General features: G+C 43.5%; 1 protein-coding gene across 1 annotated transcript in view; it reads right to left on the reverse strand.

Annotated features, from left to right (window-relative positions):
• Positions 1-19,100, reverse strand: part of ADAM19 (ADAM metallopeptidase domain 19) — a 79,379-nt gene extending 60,279 nt beyond the window's left edge. Inside the window, exons 1-3 of the mRNA XM_035013210.1 lie at positions 18,928-19,100; positions 16,171-16,256; positions 11,634-11,704 (exon numbers count right to left, since the gene is read on the reverse strand). Coding sequence (XP_034869101.1) covers positions 11,634-11,704; positions 16,171-16,256; positions 18,928-18,994 — 224 coding nt within the window. The 5' untranslated portion in view covers positions 18,995-19,100. The remainder of the gene's footprint in view (positions 1-11,633; positions 11,705-16,170; positions 16,257-18,927) is intronic.
• Between the last annotated feature and the right edge of the window lie 6,119 nt (positions 19,101-25,219).

Here is a 25,219-nt window from a genome sequence, read left to right on the forward strand (position 1 = left end):
TAGATACAGGAAACAAACTGTTGGTTATTGGGGGGGGGGGGGCAGGCGGGCTTGAAATATATGAAGAGGATTAAGAGGTACAAACTTCCAGTTATAAAATAAACAAGTCATGGGGATGTCATACACAGCATTGGGAATATAGTCAACGATACTGTAATAACTTTGCATGGTGACAGATGGTAACTAAACTTATCATGGGGATCATTTCATAATGTATAAAAATATCAAATCATATGCCCCTGAAACTAATAGGATACTGTAGTCAATTATACTTCAATAAAAAAGACAAAAAACAGCCTCCCCTCCTTGCTCCTGCAAGACAGAGCTCCAAATAACTGTCCTTAGGGAAGCTTTCTCTATCCCCAGTCAGAAACTTATTTTTATTTCCCACCTGCCTCCTCAGCCATGTACTTTCAACTCTATTATTAAATTTGTAATCTGCCTTGAATTATGCTGCTTGTATGTTTTCTCTCCCGCAGAGAGCAAACTGCCAGAGGGCAAGGATGGTGTGTTTCCATCTATCTACTCCCTACAGCACATAGTGTAGGAGTTTACACGTATGTGCTCAAGGAACATTTGCTGAAATCAACCTTGTGGAATGGAGCCAAGTTAGCTGGCTTAGAAGGCAGGAGATCCATCAACTAATGAATGAATAAACAAAATGTGGTATATCTATACAATGGAATGATATATAACAACAAGGAATGAAGTACTTATAAATGCTATTCAACATGGATACAACTCACAAACATTACCTTAAGTGAAAAAGACCAGACACACACACCCACACACACACACAAACATACTGCATAATCTCTTTTATATGAAATATCCCAAATTGCCAAATCGAGACAGAAAGTAGATTAGTGGTTGCCTATTGCTGATGGGGGTGTGGGAGAATGAGGAGTGCCTGCTCATATTAGTTTGTAAGGACGGCCTTCACAAAGTACCACAAACTGAATGGTTTAAAAAACAGATTTATTTTCTCACAGTTCTGGAGGCTAGAAGTCTAAGATCAAGGGGTTGGCGAGCCATGCTTCCTATGAAAGCACCAGGGAAGGATCTGCTCCAGGCCTCTCTCCCAGCTTCTGAGGGTCCTTGGCTTGTGGCAGCATGACCTCAGTCTTCACACAGCATTCTCCCTGTGCACATCTGTGGCCAAATTTCCCCTTTTTATAAGGACACCAGTCATGCTGGATTAGGTGCCCACCTTACTCCATTATGATTTCTCTTAACTGATTAAATCTACAAGGATTCTATTTTCAAATAAGGTCATTCTGAGGTCCTCAGGGTTAGGGCTTCAACATATGAGTTTGGGGGACACATTCAACCCATAAAACTGTTAATAGCTTCTTTTTTAGAGTCATGAAATGTTCAAAAACTAGAACATGTGGGGTTACACAACTCTATAAAACATTCAATTGTATACTTTAAGTGGATAATCTATATGGTATATGCGTTATAGATCAATAAAGCTGTTTTTAAAAATGGCAAGAGAGTTGTGCTTAAAGAGTGTGCCCAAGCTCAGAAATCAACCCATTGGTGAGAGTGTGTGAAAACAAGTTCTCTCCACAAGGACTATAGGATGTAACTTAGAGAGAAGCCAAAGTAAATGTGCTTTATCCATGTGTTCCATGTAAAGTCCCCTGATCCAGTGATTGAAACCTAGAAGGTGATCCTCTAGAAGAACCTTCCAAAGAATACAAGGGTGTTCACTTCAACACTATTTGTTAAAAATGAAAAAAAAAAAAAAAGAAGAAGAAGAAAAGAAGCAGCTTTGAATGCCCATCAATATGGGGTAATTACATTAATCGTGACATCTTTATTATTACTTAATCTGGATGATGGGTATATGGGGATTCATTATTTTATTCTACTCTGTGTGCATTTGATGATTTTTCATTATAAGAAATTTTCAAAGTTAATTACGGCATACACATACAAGGTAATATCATACAGCCATTAAAAATTGTCACATAAAATTCATCTGATAAATTTACATGGAAATGTGTCTGTATATGCTCTCACACTCTGCTGTCTAACTACAAAATGGTACAGCCTTTGGGGGTAGAAGCTGTGGAGTGAGAGGTACAACTGATGAAAATTTAAACCATTTTAAACATATATGCTAAATGACCTTGCAACTCAATCTGTAGGTATCAATCCTACAGAGATGTTTGCAAATGTTCTTAAAGACAATGCGTCAGCTGATTACTGCAGCATTATTTGTCGTAGCAAGAAATTGGAAACCTAACTGTCCATTAATAGGGAAATTAATAAATTCTGATCCATCCATTTAGTGGAATCCTATGGCACCATTAAAAAGAATGAGACAGACATATAGATATGCTAATATGGAAAGATAGTGAAGATAAATAATAAAAAAGCCAATTACAGAATAGCATATAAAGCATAATCTTGTTTATTTTGAAACTCTATTACTTGTGTAATTTTTTTTCTAGAATTTTATTATCAAACTTTTCACACACTCCAAGAATTTCTTGTGTAAAATTTTTTAAATGATTTGATGATTGTCCGTGCTCTATTTCCAAGTGAAAAAAATGCACATAAAACTGAGGATATAGTATAACCCCCTTTGAGTAAGCTTACACGGAAATTTACAAAGGGTTAAAAAAAAAAACTTACATCAAATAGTAAGTTCGGGGTAAACGCTCCCACACTGGATGCCGGCGATCGATCAGCGATCGTTGTTATCTTAAGGTAAACAACCTGATGGCAAAGGGATCCTCAAACTCAAGAAATCAACTCCTGACTTCCTGACTTCCTCCAAGGGCACGGCTTCCCTTTGCTCGGACAAGGGTCCATCTAAGGCCAGCTGACAGCTTCCTCCCATTCATTTTACCCCATGCTCCCGCTGAAGGGCCGCCAGGAGAAATAAGCTTGAGACAAAAGAAAACCAGGGACATCCTTCCTGGCTACACAGGCAGCCCTGGCTGCAGGTCCCTGGAAGGAGAGAGAGCCGGAACCGGCAAACACATCCTGACCTCCTTATCGGACAGTTCAGGGCTTTGCCAAGGGAGCGGTTGGGCACTGACTCCCAGGCACAGAGAAGACGTACAGTTTGGCTGGAGAGCCCTGCGAAGCTGTATTCATGAGATACAGTGAGGTCAAACTGGCCGTAGCTGGAGGGCAGGAGTGACTTTCCTCTCACGGGCCGTGTGGGCTTTAAGGTCAACCCTCCCAAATTATATTTGGAAACCAACTCAGGGAAATTCTCTATTACTTCATTCCTTTTTTTTTTTTTAAGATTTTTTTTTTTTAATTTATTTATTTGACAGAGAGAGACACAGCAAGAGAGGGAACACAAGCAGGGGGAGCCGGAAAGGGAGAAGCAGGCTTCCCGCCAAGCAGGGAGCCCGATGCGGGGCTCGATCCCAGGACCCCAGGATCATGACCTGAGCCGAAGGCAGATGCTTAACGACTGAGCCCCCCAGGTGCCCCACTCTTACTTCATTCTTAACTGTTTTTCTGACCCTGCAAAATACAAATAATAGCGACTCTTTATTGCAATTTCGTAGTGCACCAGGCACTGTGTACGTCCTTTGGGAGCATGACGTTATTGAATCCACACAACATCCAGCGAGGTGGCCACTATTATTAGCCCCACCAAGTGGATGAGGAAACAGATTCACAAAGATGAAGTGACTTGCCAAAGCTTACATCGCCAGTGGGGGCAAGGAGCCAGGCTCTGAAGCCATACGCACCTGGACAACACTACTACCATACACTTTAGTCCAGATCCTAATCAGGGCCTAGGACGGTTAGAAGGAAAGGGACGAGGGAGGGTAGGACGGGGAAGTAATACCAGTTCTAACAAGACAGAGCATACTAAGCAAGGACAAGGCTCTGAGAAGCAACATCTAGCCACAGCTAAGAGCCTGGGCTTCGGAGTCAAACAGATCTAGCTTCACATCCTGGCTCTGCCCTTCCCTCCCAGGGGCCCTGGAGCAAGTCACCCCGCTCCATTCCTCAGGGTCCCCATCTGCCAAATAAGGCCAATACAAGTCCCTCCACCTCAGAGCTGTTGTGAGAATTCACTTATATGAACCACCTAGAGACCTCAGAACAGTGCCTGCTCTGTAGGCATCTTCTACATGGTAACAGCTACAATTATCATGATTATTGACATCATTATTAATATGTGACCATCATTCCTCAGCCAGAAGTTACCTAAAGGCAGACTGAGCATCTGAGAATATGACCGGAACTTAGGAAATGCTGATAAATGATAACCACACACACACTATTTCTCAATATGTTTTTCTCTGTCACTTCATACTTGAAGACAGTCACAGGGGCCACATGCAATGCTATGCATTACCAAAACATTTCAGAAAACATTTGTTCTTGCTTTTGCATTAGTAGAAGTTAGTGTGTATTGAAACCCGCTTGTTATGTGTTGGGCATTGTACTGAGCACATCCTAATACATTACCGCTAAACCTCAGATGTATTTGTTTCCTGTGGTTGCTGTCTATCAACATAAGCTTAGTGGCTTTAAACAACAGGAAATTAGTCCCTCCTGGTTCTGGAGGCCAGAAGAATGACAATAATCCTACCAAGCCAAAATCACTGCGTCAGCAGGACGGCACTCCCTTTGGGAGATGCCATCCCTTGCCTCGTCGGGCTCCCAGTGGCTACCTGAATTCTGTGGCTTGTGGCCACATCATTCCAGTCTCTGCCTCTACGGTCACACTGCCTCCTCCTGTCTATGATCAAGTCTCCCCCTGCCTCCCTTTTATAAATATAATTGTGATTTCACTGAAGACCCACCTAGATAATTCAGGATAATCTCCCCTTCTCAAGATCCTTAACTTAATCACACTTACAAAGACTCTTTTTTGCCATATAAAGTAACATATTCTCCTGTCTCAGTCATTAGAATGTGAATATCTTGGAGAGGGGTCCCTTTTTCAACCTAGCCCACCCTGAAATGAAGGTAGTAATATCTACTCTCTATGCATGTGGTAGAAGATAGTAAGAGACAGGTAGATCTGAGTTTGAGTCCCGGCTCTGGCTGACATTGGGTAAATTATTAAACTCCTTACACTTGAGTTTCCTCATTTATAAAATGTGAATAACAGTAATACCTCCCTGGAAGGGTTGCCATGAGGATTATATAGAGCAGTACTGAAGTGCCTCTTCACAGTGACGGGCGCTCAGTACATGCTCACTAAGGAGTGAATATTATTATGAATATAGATGAAGAAATATTCAGAAGGCAGGTAGGTGACTTGCCAAAGGCCACCTAACCGGGAAGTGTCAGTGCCTAGAACTAAATCCGGGTCTCTCTGGCACCAAAGCCTGAGCCTGTTCTACTCTATGGGTTATAGTGTTTCAGGTTTAGGTGCTCATGGCCTTCAGAATCAACACATCTAGGTTATTTCAATTCCAGACACTCCCTGATACTCTCTTCTGGCAAATGTACAGCTGCATCCCTTCAGATCAGCACTCTTAATTACTGAAACTGAATTTATGCAATGGACCCTAAGATAGCAATATCATGTCTCCTCCAGTGATTTGGAAATAAATAAAGACCCTGCTTATGTGATAATTTGGCTTGCAAAAAGATCACATTAGATAGGCTGGCAGTCCATTTGGTCTGCAACTCCAGGGGTTCTGGACAACATGGGAAGTGTAGATGAAATCAATCTCAGTCTGCAAAGCTACAATTGGAAACTACAGGACCACGAGATGTCTTTGGGGCAAGGTGCCTAGTACAGTGCTTGGAATTTGTATCCGCTTATGCATTCACTGCCTCAGAGTCAACATGGCAGGGTTAACTTCAGTTCCTGATGCTTGAGAAAACATTTGAAGTACATTTCAGACACTCAGAGGCAGCTCTCATCAAATTATGGTGTCCCCACCCATCCACTCAACCATTTCCTCGGCACCGGGTTCCCTGGGATACACGATCTCCACTGCAGGGAATGGGGAGCCCAGCTGCGTGCTGAGTTTGGAAAAACATTTTGAACGCTTTAGATCTGCCAAATACTTGGTTAAGGAATGATATCCTCTAATTTCTTAAGCCATGTGTATTTTAAGTGAAATGTAATCCATATGTCTGTTGACTCATTTCAATGCGACTCAGTGAAGCATGGTTTACCAAGAGCATTGGGATAGCGTCTAAGCCTTTCTTAAGCTTCTCTTTGATCCAGGAAATTGAATTTTGCCAACAACAAATGAAGCTCCTGACAAGAGAGGGTCAAACAGAGCTGTCCTTTATCCTAGATAAGATGTTAAAGTCTACTCCCAACTCAAGAGGAAACTAGGAAGGTGGAGGCAGCAGAGAGTGCCATGGCCTGGGTGTATTCAGGATCAGTTACACATTTCTACCAGGCTTCCTTGGAAGAGAAGTGGAGCACTAGGAGGTGGTAACTAATCCAGCCTGTCTCTTGCTAAAAAACTCCTTTACTGCCTGCTCACTCTCCCCTTCTCCAGTCCTCCTGTATTATACAATTCAAATAGACTTGAGGGAAAAAGGAGAAAATTAGGGTACTAGATCACTCCATTAGCAGTGAATGACTGTTGATTTTCCAGGTTTTCTCTTGATTTCCAGGACAACAAAAGCAGTCTCCTTCCCAGTGGCATCTCTGAAGGACTAATAAGAAATTAGAGAGATGAGGAGAGATTAACGTCAGACGCTACAAACACTGAGCCTCTAAAAGTCCAAATCTGCCTTGACAGTTACTGTTCTCCATGAAGTCTGGAGGTAGACATACACACAAAAGAAAACAAATGTCCACTCTTATTAGCTAGACTCGTGCAGACAGGATCTCCCTTTAGCTAGCTGGCTGGAGCACAACGAATGGAGTGAGACCAAAAGATATTTCTCTCTTTCCCAAGCCAAAATCTGAATCTTAATCATCCTTTGTACTCAAGGGAAGGACAGTATACCAAGGAAATTAAGAGTTCCAGAAATGTGCTCAAGAGACCAGCAGAGAGAAGTGCATGGCCAAAGGTCCTCTGGGCAGAGTGCCCACTAGTTGAGCTGCTCGTGTGCTTTGGAAGGTGACCTTGTAACCTAGTGATCCTGCCCTCGAGTAATGCAGCCCAATGAGCATCCTGCAAGCTGATTCAACAGTTCATTGGGCCCTCCCTGGGAAAAAGTACAGAAGGGAGAAGGGAGTGAGCCAGAGCCTACACTTCCTGGAGGTGTTCATCTCCCTAGATGCTTACAGCTAAGGAAGATTCCATTTGATTTCAGCAAACAAATTTTTGTCTAGTAGAGCTTCTGGGTTGATGAGGCAGTCCTCAGGGCATGGGGGAAATTATATGCAGAAAAAATATTATGGATTTATGCCTCAAATCTGTGGCTTGTGGAAATAGCAGCCTATAATTTCTTCCCTGTCATTTCCCTTCTCGTGTTTGTGTTGCCTAAGTGGTGAGTCCTGAGCTAGCAGTTTGTCCTCAACTTCAAGGTCCGTGGTTTTGGGGCATTTGCCTTTATCCCAGTGCCCTATTTTCAAGGATGTCTCTATAACTGGAGAGCAAACTCCCTAAGGTCGGAAGTTCTTTTCCATTTTTCTACTTACACCATGTCCTTTAAATAGGTAGTGCAAGAAAAAGCTCTTAGAGCCCAACGGGGACTAAATCCCCATTTTACAGATGAGAACGTTAAGACCCAGGAGAGACAGCTGGCTTGTCAATCACGTCTACATCATCTGTCTCTGAGCTCAGTACTCTCTCACGTACCACACTGCCTCAATCACAAGTAAGGCTCTCCTAATAACAGCTGTGCACCAACCTTGGCAGCTTATGTGTATGCATGTGAGTAAATGTAAAGCAACATTATACATACTTTTATTAGAGTAGAATATTACCTTCAGATATACAGTTGAGTCTAAAAAAACAAGTATGGAACGAGATACATAGTCTAATCTCATTCTTGTGCCTCCCTCTCCAACAAAAATAGCAGCCGGTATGTGAGTTTCTGTGCAACTGTGTTTATGAGTATCTGTGCGCGTGTTCTCACACACACGGAAAAGGTCCAGGGTATGCCCACCAAACTGCTAACAATGGATTCTCCTTGAGGGTGGGAGACTTTCACTCTTTTACTTACATATTTTGGTATTGCTACATGTTTTACAATGAGCGTGTATTACTTTTGCAGTTAAAAAATCGTGAGCAAGAAATAATAGTAGCTGCCATTTACAGAGTATGGACTAGAAGCCAGGCAGCATGCTGGCTTTCCCCACACCATCTCATTTCATCCTCCCCATGGCTCATGGCATGGGCTATCTTTATATCCCAGATAGGGAAACTGAGACTTAAAGAGAACATACAGCTCCGTAAGGGGCAGTCAGGATCTGAACCTAGGACTGTCCGACATGAAAGCCATATTGAGATTAGCCCTACAAGGCCAGTCCTTTTCACCTGCACTCAATAAACGGTGTGCGTCTTCCATGGGAATGCCAACCATTTATCCTGAGTTGCTTCACAGCAGGAAAAGGCTGCCGCTTGTCATGTTATTGAATTAAGACAACTTGGGGTGTCTGCTTCCTGAGCTGAAGGCCCGTTTGCTACGTGCCCGCTCTCCCGGCCCATCCCCCTGCTCCTCCATCCTCACCATTCTTGGCAATCTCTCCATGTGTGAATTCCATTAAAGGTCTGCTCACTGCTATTTTGGGCCATGCATTAGCATTCGGGCTTTGACTTGATGGGAGAAGGCCAGACACCTCAGGATGATGAAAAATAAATTAGAAATGTCCTCTCCCTTCCCTCACAAATCCCAGAAGCCCTTGCCCACAGCCCTTGCCCTGAGAGGCCTGAGAATCCAATATATGGGGAAATGTATGGGGGGTGGGGAGCTACGGAGAAAGGGAAACTTCATAACCTATCAGGGGCTTTGAACTTGGCTGTTGCTTCTTCTTGGGAATTGTCATCTCTTAGCTGTCCACAAGGCTCACTTCCTCACCTCCTTCAGGTCTTGACTCCAATATCAATTCACCACCAAGGCCTTTGCTGGCCACCGTTCTGGAAAGCCCCCCGCTCCCGACCCCTCCCCCGACCCCCACTTTGGTTCCGCCATAGCGCGCATCTTTGGGTATACCACAGTTCACTTGTTCATTTGTTTACTGTTCCTGCCACTGGAATATAAGCTCCATAAGGGCAGAACTGTTCTACTCACAGCCAGGTTCCCAGTACTGACACTGGGGCCAGCAACGCTACGGATGCATAACAGATGAATAACAATGAATAAATCCATTGAGGAAATTAAGAACCAGAGCTTGAGAAGTCACCTGGCACAGAGCCTAGCTTCCCCTCAAGTATCATGGGATTACAAAAACTTTAATGCAGCAATTTGAAAAAATCAGAAAAGCCTCACTCCCCCACCCCCCACCCCCAAGCCGTTCTGAATCCGGACTCACAAGCACCATGAATGAGAAGGCTTGGGGAAATAAACACACTAGGAAGTCGTGTGCAGTTAGAGTTCCGCTTGCTAACACATGTTCAAAAACAAAAAGCCCAATTTAGACGAAAATAGCAGGAAGCCGTCCCCCAGGGATACCTGGTGAGGTCATACAGCTTGGCTCTGCTGCTTCCATTTTTGTCAAGTCTCCTGCCTTCTGCCAGCTCAAGGAGGCCAGGAAGCACATCCAGCCCCCCGCTGCTCACTGGGAAACCAAAGGGCTGCCTGGAGAAGCTGACAATAGAACTACATGAGGGCTCTGCTCTGAAGCTCTCATGTGGGACCATAAAACTCACCACCGTGCCTGATCACTCACTGTGTGCTCTATAAGCATGTTGTGCACACTGCCTATTCACAACCACCCTATGGAGTTACCACTACTATCCTCATTTTATAGATGAGGACATTGAACTTACACAAGTTGCAGCAATTTGCCCCAGATTACACAGCTAGGAACTAAACCTCTCTTTCTCCAGACCCAAGCCAAGAACTCAAATGATCCTAGTCTCACCTCTCTCAATTACTTGTTGGGCAACCTTCGGCAAGTGCCTGCCTATCGCTCTCTGATTCAAAGTTTCTACAACCATGCATAAGACCATCGTGCCCAGGGTTTTCTAAGACATCTTCCTCCTTGAACTTCCTATGGCCTCTTGCACAGGTTCCAAAACACAAGGGAAGGATGAGTCCCGGCATCCCATTTACCCATGACATCCCCCCCCATCACTTGGACTGCCCAGAGGAAGCTGAAGGGTCAAATGGTCCACTTGAGGCCGAATAGGACAGATTAGGCTCAGGTGGCAAGAGGAGACATTCAGCCTGGAGCTGGAGGGCTGGAGCCACGAGAAATGGAAGCAGGTTCCTGAGAGACCGACAAGAAGAGACCCTCCGAAGGCATTTCCTGCAGGACCAGAGGAAGACAACACAAGGAGAAATCCCAAACAGGCAGAGTCGACACCTTCTGGGGCCATAGCCAGCCAATTCTGTTCCAGGCAAATGGGACAAAAGGAAGCCATTCTTGGGGTGGTTTCACTGTTAGGAGGAAAGTACCAAAAATGATTGAGATGCCCAACTTCCCAGCTTCCCGGAGGCCACCATAGACTGGAGGCCGAGGAAAGATGTGGATGAAGCCCATTGCTGTACACGCTGCTTAAGGCATGCTTTTACCATACTTCCAACCCTACTCACCCTCCTTTGCAAGTATCCAAAAGCCCAAATTTGGAATAATTTATGTTCTTGCTTTCTACCCGAGCTTAGCAGCCATTCCCATCCTTCTGGATATGGGAAGGTCTCTATCCATCCCTTTCTTGGCAGTGATGCATCTGATTACTCATCTGCTTCCAGGGGACTCCAGAGGCTGCCAAGAGGAGGCAGGCAGTTCTCTGAGCCATGCAGCCTTATCTGTGAGGTCTGTGAGGCAGAACTAGTTAGTGGGAAAATACCAGAGGCCTCAGCATCCCCCATCCAAGTAAGGAGAGCGCTCGGGTGGCCAAGCAGATTGGGAATGGCCGACGAGCAGCCATGCTTATGTCAATTCACCTGCTCAATAAAATGAATCAAGATACAAATGCGCTTAATGGCAAATCAATGTGGAAATATTCCTGAGCCAGGCAGCCACCCGAGATGAATGAGATTAGGAAGATGGAGGAATCAGCCTGATGAAGCCAGGAGACTGCTGACCATGCCCTTACTGGCAGAATCTCAGACTTAGCTGACCCAGAACACATGGAGCAGCCTGCGTTTGAGGCACCAAATCCCACAACACTCCGCCCTGCCTCTCTCTCTGCTTTCTGCTGTTTTCCTCTAATCTCCTTCACTTCCTGCCATGCGCTGTGCTGGAGCTGGTATGTCAGCTGCCAAAGTCCTCCATTCCATCCCGCCCTTCGTCTCACACACACACACACACACACACACACACACACACACACACACACACACACACCCCTGTGTGCCTGCAGTGAACTCTAGGAAGCCCCGGAAATACAGCCAGAGGAAATTCAAGGAAGACATTAAACGGTCCAGTAATTTCACAGCAAGTCAAGAGATTGGGGATATGCTGTCTTTGCAAGACACTCCCCGCAAAGGAACCAGAATGAGCGCTTGGTGATTTCACAAACTGCTTCCTTCCAAAACAGTGGCACCTACATCCGGCATTGACATGGAAGTGAACTGTTTCATTATGGATAAATGAGGAGTCCACTTACTCATTCTTCTCCAGGTCCAAGATGAATTCTCGCCCCTCGGCCGTTACCCTGAGCTCAGCTTTGAGTGGATGCTAGAAGCAACAACAAAAGAATGTCAGTTCCTAAAAGCAGGGGACAAGGCTCCCAGGAACAGGCACAGGATCTAGCACAGTGCTCTGACATTGATCCACAGGAAGTAAACGAGAAAGGGTCAATTGCATTTCCAGCCCAAACATGAAATGACTTCAGCCCCCAAAGGACCCTGTTCCCCTCCCCCACCTGCCTCCTCCTCACACACAAAGGAAAGAAACTCCAAGCTGAAATGTGATGTAAGTGCTTCCATGCAGGTCTGGTCAAGGCAAACACTCGACAACACGATCTTCGACAGTAAATTTTCTGTGCAGTCAGATCTGGATTCAAGGGCTAGCTCTCACACTGCAGTTGTGTGAACCTGGGCACGTTACTGAAGCTCCCTACAACTCAGTTTCCTTATTTGTAAAACAGATAGTAACAGTCAGCCTTATGGGAATCTTGTAGCAATTAAGCGACACAGTATATGTAAATAATGTCACAGAGCCTGGCACAGAGAAAACCGCTGATACTTGCTGTCTATTATCGAAAATACCAGGAGAACCCTCTTCCGAGTGAGTTCGTATTTTATTTCATTTTGTCTCTCAATTTGGATACCCCCCCAACCATTTCAGAGGAGACAACTAGGAGAAACTCCAACTGAAGTTTTGTAGGTCCAAAAGAAGGTACATTTTAAAAACACATGAGAAAAACTTACAGATGGCCAAATGAGCAGCATAGCCAGAAGAGATCATTTAAGTTATCATACAAATGGCCAATAAGCATGAAAAACATGTTCAGCATCACTGGTAACTGTTCTCCACCAAAAAGCAAAATTTTTTAGATACCTTTAAAAAAAAATCACAGTGACAGAGATTTTTTAAAACCCATAAATCACAATGAGCATACTGAAAAATAGGCACTCTCAGACCCTACCAGTAAGAATTTAAATAGATACCAACTCAGTGGAAAATAATTTGACAGATGGACCAAGAGTTTTTAAATGTTTAGACCGTCTGACTCTAACACAAAACTCTATCTGAAGAGAACAAATAGAAGCACAGGCAAAGGTTTATACACAGGGATGCTCATTACTTATAATAATGACTAATGAAATATAACTTGAATGTCTAAAAATAGGAGAATAGTTAAATAAATGATGATCAATCATATGACAAAACACTCAATAGTCATTAAAAATGATGACTTTAAATAATTTTTTTTTTTTTTTTTTTTTTTTAAGATTTTATCCATCCACTTGACAGAGAGAGACACAGCGAGAGAGGGAACACAAGCAGGGGGAGGGGGAGAGGGAGAAGCAGGCTTCCCGCGGAGCAGGGAGCCCGATGCGGGGCTCGATCCCAGGACCCTGAGATCATGACCTGAGCCGAAGGCAGACGCTTAACGACTGAGCCACCCAGGCGCCCCTAGATGACTTTAAATAATTTTTAAACTATCAAGAAAGTATACATAATAATTATTAAGCACACGAAGGCTCAAAACAACACTGTATATTTTATTTAAATATACTTTTGTAGAAAGAAAGAAATCAAAAAGTTACCATAGTGACCTCTCAGCAGTAGGACCATGGTTGATTTTATTTTCTTTGTGCATCTTTCCATGTTTTTAGAATTGCTTTTATATTTTAAAATAGAAAGGGATTTCCATCTCTTTTTACCTTATTATTGTGGAAAATTATGCAACTAATGAATCGTTGAACACTACAACAAAAACCTATGATGTACTATATGCTGGCTAACTGAACATAATAAAAAAAAAATAAAAATTTAAAAAAAATTTTTTTAATTTTAAAAAAAGAAGGAAAAAAAATTCAAGTCATAATAAACTTCCATGCTTCAACAATTCAACTTAAGGTGGTTGAACTTATTTCGAAGGGAAAAGTTATTTATTTGAAATGAGATATTTACATATTTAAGCATATTAAAAACAGGATCTCTAAATACATGTTCTCTAACTTGGGACCAAGGAACTGATAAACTCCTGAAGTTGACCCCAAAGCTTAGTTTCAGCATCAGAGAAAGTGGGCCCACTGCTTTGCCACGTCTGGTTGTAGGGGCCTTCCTCTTCCAAGCACACTCCGCTTTTTATCTGCCCCAAACTGCACTTCCCTTTAGGGTCCTAGGCACTGGGCATCCCTGAGCTATTCAGGCCACCAAGGGCTCCGATGAGATCAGCATTGCATTCTGATCCAGGAAGCTTGGGCAACCCTGTCCTTTGCTATTTTTGTACTAATTCATCCTATTGACTTCTCTTAAAAAGGGACATTTCAAAACCATGGGGAGAGGAAGGTGGTTGTTTGCCCAATAACTTTCACTAAGGGATCCACATCTCTGTTTCTGATGCCCTGATTCCGCTCTGATAACACCTATTCTGGTTGCTGATCCTTTGCCACTTTACCCTGGGATATTCCAGACAAGGACCCTGTCCAGTGAACATTAAGCATCAGGGACATAGTCCCAAGTGGGCATCTGAGGAAAAGTACACAGCAACAGAGCTGTAGCAATTCCCTTATTCAAGGAGTAGATGTCCACGTGACAGTCCACACAAAAAGGGAAAGTTGACACAAATCAAAGCACTGTCACCTCTCCTCCAAAGAGACACAAGCTGCAACCTGAGTACAAATATTTACAAGTGGGTAATCCAAAAATATTTCTTTCTGGTGTGGAAGACGCTGAGACACTGATATTTAAAATATGTTGTCACTTGTTTCCAAGGGACACTTCAAGCAAAACAATGAAACGGCTCTATCAGGATCTATGCATCTTCCCTGTTGACTTTTCCCTTGCAACCCCACTCTGTGCTAGGAAGGGGCAACATCACCTCTCCTAGAAGGCGGAGGGAGTCGACCCACTGGTTATCCTTCCCACAGGGAAAGGTTAAAATTCCTTTCCCTTTAAGGGTAGATTAAATAAATCTTCAGCTTCACAGGGTATCAGAAATCTGTCCTATATATGTGCACCGCCCCCCTTAAGATCTAGTACAATACTTATTATTCAGTGACTGTTCAATTAATCTTTGATGAATGAATTAATTACATAAATGAGAATAAGAGGCCTGACTGAAACCTACCTTCTACTCTCTCTCTGACATTCATTCATTTGTTCATTCAACAAATACTTATGGCACCAGGCAGTGTGCTGACTCTTCCTACAAAATACAATGACCCAGATTCTGGGCAGACAATGGCTAGGAATAAAGACAGGATCTGGAGCTCCACTTTGCTTCTCAGGCCCTTCCTGAGGATGCCGGGCATCCCACATCTGTAAAAAACAAAGAACCTCTACAGAAAGTATCGGAGCCATTCCTCGAGCAATAATAGATATGTTGGACTATCCAAGATCCTAATTTTTAAAAATAACCTTCTCTAGGAAGGCATCCATCAATCTGTCTAGATTTTTCCTGAAGCTATTTTCAGCCTTTCCTACTTTTTGATGAAATGAGGTTCATGCCTTTATTGTCTTTAGGATAAAATGTTACTTACTTTCATTTCTCCCAAAGTTGTTACTGGAAGTTCCCTTAATAAATTCAAATTGAAGCATTTTGGACATGTGTGTATTACCCTAGCCATAACTTCAAGGATTCCAGGCATTTCTCCTCTCCATTTACCTTTCCACAAAGTCTGAAATCTTCCCTGACAAAGCTCTCTCTCCATTCTCTTCTACTATAATCTTGCTTTTTTATATGCTGCCCAATAAATCATAGACCCTTTGAGCCCCAAAGGACCTTATTAACTATCACTTCTCCCCAGCCCTCTCTATTCCTATCCCCTCGAAGCCCTATTTTATAAATGAGGAATCTGAAGTTCAGAAAGTAGAAGGTCCCATAGCTGGTTACTGGCACACAGCAACTGTCTTCCTTTCTAGCTCTTTCATGTCTCACTTGAACTGTAAAGACCAGAACCACAAAGAATACCCTGGATGTCCAGGTCCTCTTTGCAGAACAGGATAATGTTTTCTGTCTTGTTCCCAATCCCCTTGATAAAGCCTGTGCATTTTGCTGGTGTCATGGCCCAAGGAGCCTATTGCATTTTAAGATATATCCCCGAGTAGTAGATTCCTCCCTTGTCTCTTAAAAATAGCTTGAATTATTATTTTTCTCTCCAAGTACATTATCTTGTCAATAAAGTAAAGCATGTATTATATAGAGCAAAAATAACAGTGACAATATTTAATCAATTCCATTTGAGAGCTGGTGATTTTTGTGACACATATTTGCACTTAGCTTGTGTCAGCATTAATAATTTTCATTTCCTCAACTAATAGCATTTGGAAGTGTTCTAGAAGTTTGTCACACAATGAAGGAAAGTCCCGTCTGGGATTTTCAAAACCAATGCACAGAGAGGATAGAGCAGGCCAGAAACAGAACTAATAGCAATGACGCTTCCAGGAAAGTTGGGAAGGTGGCCCCACATCTCACAGAATGGACTTGTCAGCTCCTGGCTCTGTAAATGAAATATTTTGTGTCTTACCTTTTCTTTCGTGGGGCTTTCTGCAGTCTTCCACTGAGGTATTATTCGCTCATGCTGTAGCTGGGCGCTGCCTTCCCCATTTCCTCCTGCCAATACAGGATGCACAACCATTGGAATTCCAGAACTCTGCACCCTAGCTAAGCTAGGCATGCACCGCCAACGGGAAAAAGCCCCTTATTGGGTCATTAGAAGAACACCTGCTGGAGGCCAGGCTCTTGGCACTTCCTATAGGTCAGGCACTCTGCTAGTTTTTGGCCATATAGTGGTAAACAGGGATAACAAGGTCTCTGTAGTCCTCACAGTTTACCTTCTAGAGGTGGGAGATGTACAATACACAAATATTCTCAAATGGTCTAATAGGGTCATAGAATAAAGAGACACTGAAGAGGAGGTGTCTATTTTAGACAGGATGTTTAGCAAAGATGGCATTTGAGACCTGAGAGACAGGAAGAAGGCAGCCATTAAAAGATCTGGGGGAAGAGTGCCCCAGGGAGAAAGAGCAGCAAGTGCAGTGATCCTGCCTGAGCAGAAGGTGACTTGGCCCAGTGAAGGAACAAGCAGAAGGTAGAGGTAGCTAGAATCTAGTAAATGAGCAGGGAAGGTGGTAGGAGACATGGGTCTGAGATCACAGAGGCCATGGCAAGTGTCTGGATTTTATTATAAATAGACTTGGAAGGCACTGGAGGGTTTAGACACAGAGCAATATGGTCTGTAGTTGGTTTTTAAAAGATTATTCTGCCTGCTGGGTGGAGATGGGGGGTATAATGGGGGAGGGGGTGGGCATAAGAATAGAAGCAAGAAGGCGAGGCTGGAGACCTGGTGAGAGATGATGGTGGCTCAGACTAAAATGAGCTCAGTAGAGAGGAATGAAGTGGTCGGATTCTGGGTATGTTCTGGAAGTCAGGCCCATGGGTTTTTCCCCCTGAGCTTCAGTTTGCTCATCTGTAATATGAAGACAATGATACCGGCCTGCCTATCTCACAGCAGTGCTGGGGAGAGTCACCATGAAACTGCTCCTACATCCACAAAGCATCATCACATTACCCTGAGCTTCCTAATGGCAAGTTTACGTTTATAGATCACTTCCTACTTTCCAAATCACTATCACCCCTCGGTTCCCCTTCATCCTCAAGACAAGATACACAGCAGGATTTCTATTTTCCAAGAAAGGTGAGCTGCAACAAGTCTTTCCTTGTTCTAGGTACCACCGACCTCAAACACCTTTTGCAGATAACCTTAATAAAGCGGTATTTCCCCATGACCTAGATAAATTAGTCGCCACAGGAAGGGGCCAAATCCACAGGACTCCTGGGGTGGGGGTGAGGACTCCAAGATCTATTCTTTCTAAACCAACCACATCGATCACATAGAATACAATGAGTGGTATGAAAGCTGGCTACAGTTGTGCTGCTAGAGTGGCAGGATTATGAGTGATTGATGTTCCTTTCAGATTACTGATATAATGTATTCTCAATCAAAATATATCTGAAAAATAATCTCACTAGACAAGCATTAGTTTCATAGTACTGGTAAAAATCAGAAGCAATGCATTCATTTATTCATAATGTGTTTTCTGAATGCTTAACTATCTACCAAGTACTATGCTAGGTACTTGATATTCCTGGGGGGACCAGAGAGGCATATCCCTGCTCTGTGGCTCTGATAAGTCTAGATTCTTTGCAACAAAAAGGAATTATATGATATTTAATGGAATGTTTAAAGGAATGAAATTATCTTTATGATTGCAAAAAAAAAAAAATACTGAAAGCAAGGCTAAATAAGAGAGGAACAGAGTACATCTTAAGAAAAATAGTTCAAAACTTGCAAATGAGGCAAAAAGCAAGCAGGATGCCCTTTCAATGTCACACTGGAGAGTTGTTTAACAGGCCCTCCCATAGATCACCACATTTTTCTAGGGGAATGCACCTTGGTTTGACTTTCTAAATTTACAACAAATTAAAAAAAACATACTGTGTGAAGTTACATGTTAGCTGTAGATTTTTGTCTGGTAGAGATGCAAATGACTTCGGTATGGTAGAGAGAGAACTGAGAATTAAGGTTGGTTGACCCTATGGGGGCATTGACCACTTTTGTATCTGTCCCAGTGCACGACTTCAACATTTTCTCTGATGCTTGTACCATCCGTTCCTCTCATGCTTTGAACCAGCTTTACCATTCTACTCACCGCCTCATTAATGAATTGAAGGAATCTCTGCTACCCATTCATCCTATATTTGTATGAGTCATGTTTTTAACTTTTTGAAAATTACACTTCTGCGATTTCTTGATGTAATCTACAGTCATTAAAAGCATGTTTTTGGAGAATGTAACGATGTGGGCTCATAATGTGAAGTGGAGAATGCGAGGCACAAAACTGTACATATGGTATGGTTCCAATTTTATCAATATATATTTATAGGAACACACACACAAAGACTGGGGAGAAGAGGAGAGACTAGGAAAGCAGCGGGAAGAGAAGCCAAAAGCAGAAAAACAGTGGAAAAAGAGAACGAGGGCGAGGGAGGCAAGCCAGGGAGGGGACCGGCTGTTTTCCGCCTGCTCTGGGTCTCCCGGACCCCCACCACCTCCCCGGGCGCACAACGTGGGAACAAAGCCCGGGTTCCCAGGCTGGGGGACCTCGGGGAAGCAGCCCCGCGGAGCTGCAGGGGGCGACTCCCAGGTCCTCGCGCCACCCAGCGCACCCGCCTCCATCCTCCCCCAGCCTCCCCCCACCCCCCCACGCGCCCAGCCACTTACTTCTGGTCCACCCCGGCAGGGCGAGCGCCAGCAGGCAGAGCCGGACGGCGCCCACGCCCCCGGGCATGGTGGCAGCCGCCCCTCGCGCGCTCCGCGTTCACAAGCACGCGGCCATGCCAGCCCCCCGGCCAGGCGGCGGCGCGTCTGGAACCCACTGCTAGCCCAGCGCCTCCCAACCCCGCTCCCAGCCATCGGCAGCGACGCTCCGCCCTCAGCTCCGCAGGGCTCCGCCGCGGGGTGGAGGAGGGGACGCGCCCGCCCGGAGGGGAGGCGGGGCGGGACGGACCGCCGGGAAGGAGCCCGGGGGCACCCCTGGGAGCCGGGTCGGCTCAGGTGATGGGGAGAAGCGGAGGGAGAGTCCGAGCCCACGGAGGGGCCGGCTTCACGGTGGGCGCGGCCTGGGGAGGGTCGGGGGCTCGGGCTTCTAGGAGTTAAACTGGACCCCTCTCTGCACAGGGGCCCCTTTCCTCTGTCCCGCACTATGCTAGACGTCTTGGGTGACACCCAGAGGCTACTCACCCAGCACCGTGCCCCCGAGGCCGCTACGCGTGGAAGCAGGCTCTGAAAGAGTTAACCGAACCACCAGGCACAAAAAACTAAGTGCTATATGGAGTTGTTTTCTTAGCAGGACACAAATCAAGGAGCCATTCCTCTGACTGGGAGGAGGAGGGTAGTGGAGAGAGGGTTCCCAGGGGAGAAGACATCTGAGCTCTGAGAGAGGAAGAGAAATGGAGCACCAGACAGAGAAAACGGAGTAGACAAATACACTAGGGCAGGAAAGCCCACGGGCTGTATTGGGGGAGAAACAGAATTAGGTATAGTTAGGATTTAGGGCTTTGGAGGGAAATGAAGGGATATGAGGCCTGAAAATAATCATAAGGACCTTACTTACTGAGGACTTACTATCTGCTAGAATTAAAAAAAAAAAAAAAAAGGTAACTAAGACAGATACTGTCCTCGGCGCTTTGCATAAATTAAGCTAATTAATTAATTAATTAATTAATCTAGGAAAAGAACCACCTTTATTGTCCTTTAAAATGTGCCGGGGACTCTGGATACATCATCTATTAATTAGCCCAGTAATCCCTGGGGTTATCCTGTTCTAGAGATGAGAAAACCAAACCTGAGGGGCTAAGTAATTTGTGCAAGGCCACGCAACTAACGTCAGAGTCTGGACTCAAGCCCACATCTGTCGAACTCCAGAGTCTGATGCAGCACGTTTTATTTTACAGATGGATAATGATAATCATCAGAGAGAAGTGGCTTGCCTAAGATCCCTTAGCAAGTTTTGGCAAAGCCTGGTTCTAGAAACCAAGCCTCAGACCTTTTGTTATCTGTTCCTTTCGCTGAGCCTCTTTCTTCAAACCCAGCTTTGCACAACTCAACAAAATACTATGTATTGGGAAGGACAAGACACTCCTGAAAATGATGAGTAGGTAGGTGGGTCTGTCAAAACCATTGGGCACCCATGGGATAAATAAAAGATATGGTCTTGCCATTGGTGTATTTAGAGGCTGTATTAGTCTGCTTGAGCTGCCATAACAAAATACTGCAGACTGGGTGGCTTAAACAATGAAACTTGTTTTTTCACAGCTCTGGAGGCCAGAAATGCAAGATCAAGGTGTTAGCCTGGTGGTTTTCTGGTAAGCCCTCTCTTCCTGGCAGGTAGTCGTCCACCTTCCCACTGAGTCCTCACGTGGCATCTTCTGTGCTTGTATGGAGATAGCGAGCTCTTCTCTCTTCCCCTTCTTATAAGGACACTAATTCCATCAGGTCAGAGCCCCACCCTTATGATCTCATTTAATCTTTATTACCTCTGTATAGGCCCCGTCTCCAAAAACAGCCACCCTGGGGGTTAGGGCTCCAACATGTGAATTTGAGGGAGACACAGTTCATAACATTTTCCTTTGACCCCCACCCCCCCCAAAATTCATGTGCTCATTGTACAGAAAATACATCCACACTATCCCAACACCCCCAAAGGTCTTAACCCATTTTAGCATCAATTCCAAGTCCAAAGTCTCATCTAAATATCACCTAAATCAGATATGGATGAAACTCCAAGTATGATTTATCCTGAGACAGAATTCCTCTCCACCTGGACACCAGACAACGTATGTGCTTTCAAAATACCGTATAGGATAGACATTCCCATTCCAAGAGGGAGAAATCAGAAAGAGGAAAGGGGTGACAGGTCCCAGACAAATCCAAAACCTAGCAAGGCAAACTCCACCAAGTCTTAAAGCTCTAGAATAATCCTGTAGCTGAATGTTATGCTGTCCGGGCCCACTTGTGCAGTGGTGTCATCCCCACTGTCTTAGGGAGTGGCCCTACCTCCTCGACTCTGGGCAGCAGTCCCACACCTGTGCTTTTTGCTGCAGCCCTGCATCTGAAGCACAAGGCAGGGACGGCCCAACTCCCTACCCTCTGAACCTGAAAAGGAAATAGCCTTGCCCTCTGGGCTGAGTGCCCTAGGCATATAGTGGGAATGGCAGCCCTGATGATCTCTAAATCACCTTCAGGGTCATTCTTCCCTTCTCTTGAAAGATAAAGCATATTCACAGCCAAATAGCTCGCTGTCCTGTCCTGTAGAATCCCAGAACTCCAATAGCCTTCCTTATTTTGTCCCTTCTCTGTTCCCTTTGGTCCAAACTGGTTGTGTCTCTTGCTGGTATAAATCCCATCTCTATTCCTGGTTTCTGCTGAGATGTCTGATGAACTGCATGGGTGACCTCCTTATAGAGTGCTTGGCCAGGCACACCCTTGGTGTTCTCCCTAAAACATGCATTCTTGTTTTTTTTGCCACATGGGTGGGCTGAGAATTTTCCAAATCTTCAAACTCTGGTTCCTTTTTGCTTAGCAGTCCCTTCCATTTATCTCTCTCCTCTCATGTTTTATTATAAACCACAAGGAAAAACCAGGCCACACCTTCAAAACTTTGCTTAGAAATGTCTTTAGCTAAATATCAAAGTTCATCACTTGCAATTTCCACTTACCTCAAAACACTACAACACAATTCAGCCAAGTTCTTTGCCACTTCACGATTAGGATCACCTTTCTGCCAATTTCCATTTCCATCTTCTGCATTTCCATGTTCTGAGGCCTCACCAGAATCACCTGTTTAACATTCACAGTTCTACCAACATTCTGTCCATGATGATGTGAGTCTTCTCTAAAATAATAGGTGCTTTCTTTAACAGTTCTTCTCTTTTCTTCCTCAGCCCTCACTAGAACTATCTTTAACATTCAATTTCTACCAACAGTCCCTTTAAGGCAACCTAGGTGTTTTTTCTAGCATGCACCCCAAAGCTTATCCAGCCTCTGCCTATTACCCAGTTCCAAAGACACCTCCACATTTTTAGGCATTTGTTACAGCAACAACACCCCCCGCCCCACAACCACCCCACCAACTTCTTGGTACCAAAATCTGTATTAGTCTTCTAGGGCTGCCATTAATGGAATACCACAGACTGGATGCTTAAACAACAGAAATTTATTTTCTCACAGTTCTGGAGGCTGGAAGTCCAAGATCAAGGTGTTGGCAGGGTTGATTTCTGGTGAGACCTCTCTCCCTGGCTTGTAGACAGCCACCTTCTGCTGTGTCCTCCTGTGGCCTTTTCTCTGTGTGTGTGCAGAGAGAGAGAAAGAGCTCTGGTCTTCCTCTTCTTATAAGGACACTAATCCTGCCAGATCAGGGCCCCATCCTATGACTTCATTTAATCTTTTTTACCTCCTTAGAGGCCCTGTCTCTCAATATGGTCACATTACAAGTTAAGGCTTCAACATATGGATGGGGGGTGCAGGTTGGGGGAAGACATAATTCACTCCATAACAGGGGCTTTTGCCTTAGAACCACGAGACTAGAATTCTAGTCCCAGCTCTCTCCAACTAGCTCTGTGACTTTGGGTAATTCACTTCTTTCTGGGCCTGAGTTTCTAACCAATGACCTACCAATGGTAATGGCTATTCCGACCCATTTCACCCAGGAGCTATGAGAAGCTGTTGAGATAATGGCAGTGAAAATGCTCTGCCTAGTGAAAAACATAGGTGCCAAGTCTCACTGATTCTATGGACAATATACTTGCAAAAGGCATACAAACTCCATACATGAAATTTGCTTCCATTTGGTGGCACTCAGTGATCAATATTTAATCAGCATGTGCTCCTAAAAATTGAGAAGTAGCTCACAAGAGAAAAAGTCACGTGGTTACTGCACTGACCAAGTACTGAGAAAGTTTCCAGATCTGTCTCTCATCCACCCCCCTCCATACTTATACACAGAAACAAACATACAAACAACTTTTGACCCCATAGAAGCCTTTCCATTTGTTTGTAAAGAATGTGTTTGTTGTTTTTAAAGAATACTACATCTCACTGTAATTTTTAAAATATTCTTGACATTTAACCTAGTAATTACATTTCTGGGAAACTATCCTAAAAAAATAACCTACAAGATTTATGGACCAGAATGTTAATAGTGGTGTTATTTATAATATTGGAAACAACCTAAATATCCAACTGTGAAGGAACAGTTAATAAATTGTAGAATATCTATATGATGGATTATTATATATCCATTTAAAATAATGTTTATGAAGAGTTCATGCTCTGATGTTAAGTGAAAAAAAGCAGGGTCCAAAATTACATTTAAGTATGATCTCAGCTATATAAATAAAAGATATTTTTTTTAAATACTAGAAGGAAATGTGCCAAAATGCTAGCAATATTTACCTCTGGGTTGTGAGACTATGAATGGATGAAGATCTTTTTGTTTAATTTGGTTTCTTGGGTTTTGTTTGTTTGTTTGTTTTGCTTCTTCCATATTTTATAATAATTACCTATTACTTTTGTAATAGGGGTGGGTGGGTAAATAGCAAACACAGGAAAGGATCACAAGAGGAATAATGGTTTGCCCTGGTGTCTTACACAGAGAGTTTTGCATGCTTGAGTCTCTCCTCTGATATTAAGGAAACTGAGGTAGAGTTAGAACAACCAGTTCCAAATTTTGGGAGTTTAGGTAACCCAGGTCAGTGTTCCTCTCTAGCTACAGAATACTGTCATGGTTAGGAGGTGACCATCATAACAGGGTTTAAATCTCTTTGTGATCCTTTACAGTTGAGTAACCATGGGTAAATAAACTTTTCTATGATGGCTCCTAGCTCATAGGGTTTTTGTGAGGCTTAAATGGGTGTTTAGAATAACATCTCTCACAAAGTAAGCAGTCAATAAATGCTAGCTTTTATTATCTTCATTCTACTGCTATTAAGTGCAGGGGTAAGGAGTGTATTTCTAATGCTTAGTTTGTCCTTTTAATTGTGTAATGTGTGAAGAGTCTAATTATATACTGGTTCTTTAATTATTATCAAAGATAATGATCATGTTATACTGTAATTTTGTTTTCCTTACCCCACTCCCACTACATTGTGAGCCCTTTGTGAATAGGAGGTGCACCTGATTCTTCTCTCATCCCCCCAGTATTTGGAAGGCACAATAAATGTTTAATTAAATAAATCATAAATTAAATACTTAATGATTATTATTTCATTCTGGCTCAGCACACTTCCAAGTTGCTTTTAGGAGAATTGTCTCCATTGGCCCTTACTATGGTAATAATGTTGACCCAGTGATAATTTTGCTTTGTAAACCATTTTCCCAGAAACTAGCTCTTTTTTAAAAGTCTGGTTTATTTGAGTCTAATTTACATACGTTAACATTCTCTATTTTTTTAGTGTACACGACTATGAGTTTTGACAAATACATACAATCAAATCACCACTTCCACAATAAGGATCACTCCAAAAACTTCGCTCCAGTTTCCTGTCACTCACAATCACTAGCAATTACTGATTTGCTTTATGTCCCTATAGCATTGCCTTTTCCAGAATATCATATAAATGAAACTATTCAGAATTTAGCTTGAGTCTGGCTTCTTTCATTCAGTAAAATGTATTTAAGATTCATCCATGTTGTTGCATGTATCAGGAGTTCCCATCTTTTTATTATTCAGTAGTATTCCATTGTGTGAATGTACCATATTTTATCCATTCACCAGTTGAAGGACATTGGGTGTTTCCAGTTTTTGACAATTATGAATAAAGTCACTATAAATATTCAAGTTTGATGTGAACATAAGTTTTCATTTCTCTAGGGTAAATAATTAGGAGTTAACCTGCTAGGTCTTGTCATTAAATATATGTTTCACTTCACAAGAAACTACAAAAAGTATATTTTTCAAAGTGGTTGTACAGTTTTGCATTTCCACCAGCAATATAGGAGAGTCCCAGGTGTTCTG

This window comes from Mirounga leonina, unplaced genomic scaffold, assembly GCF_011800145.1.
Source record: "Mirounga leonina isolate KUSES-001 unplaced genomic scaffold, KU_Mleo_1.0 Mir_104, whole genome shotgun sequence".
Lineage (NCBI taxonomy): Eukaryota > Metazoa > Chordata > Mammalia > Carnivora > Phocidae > Mirounga > Mirounga leonina.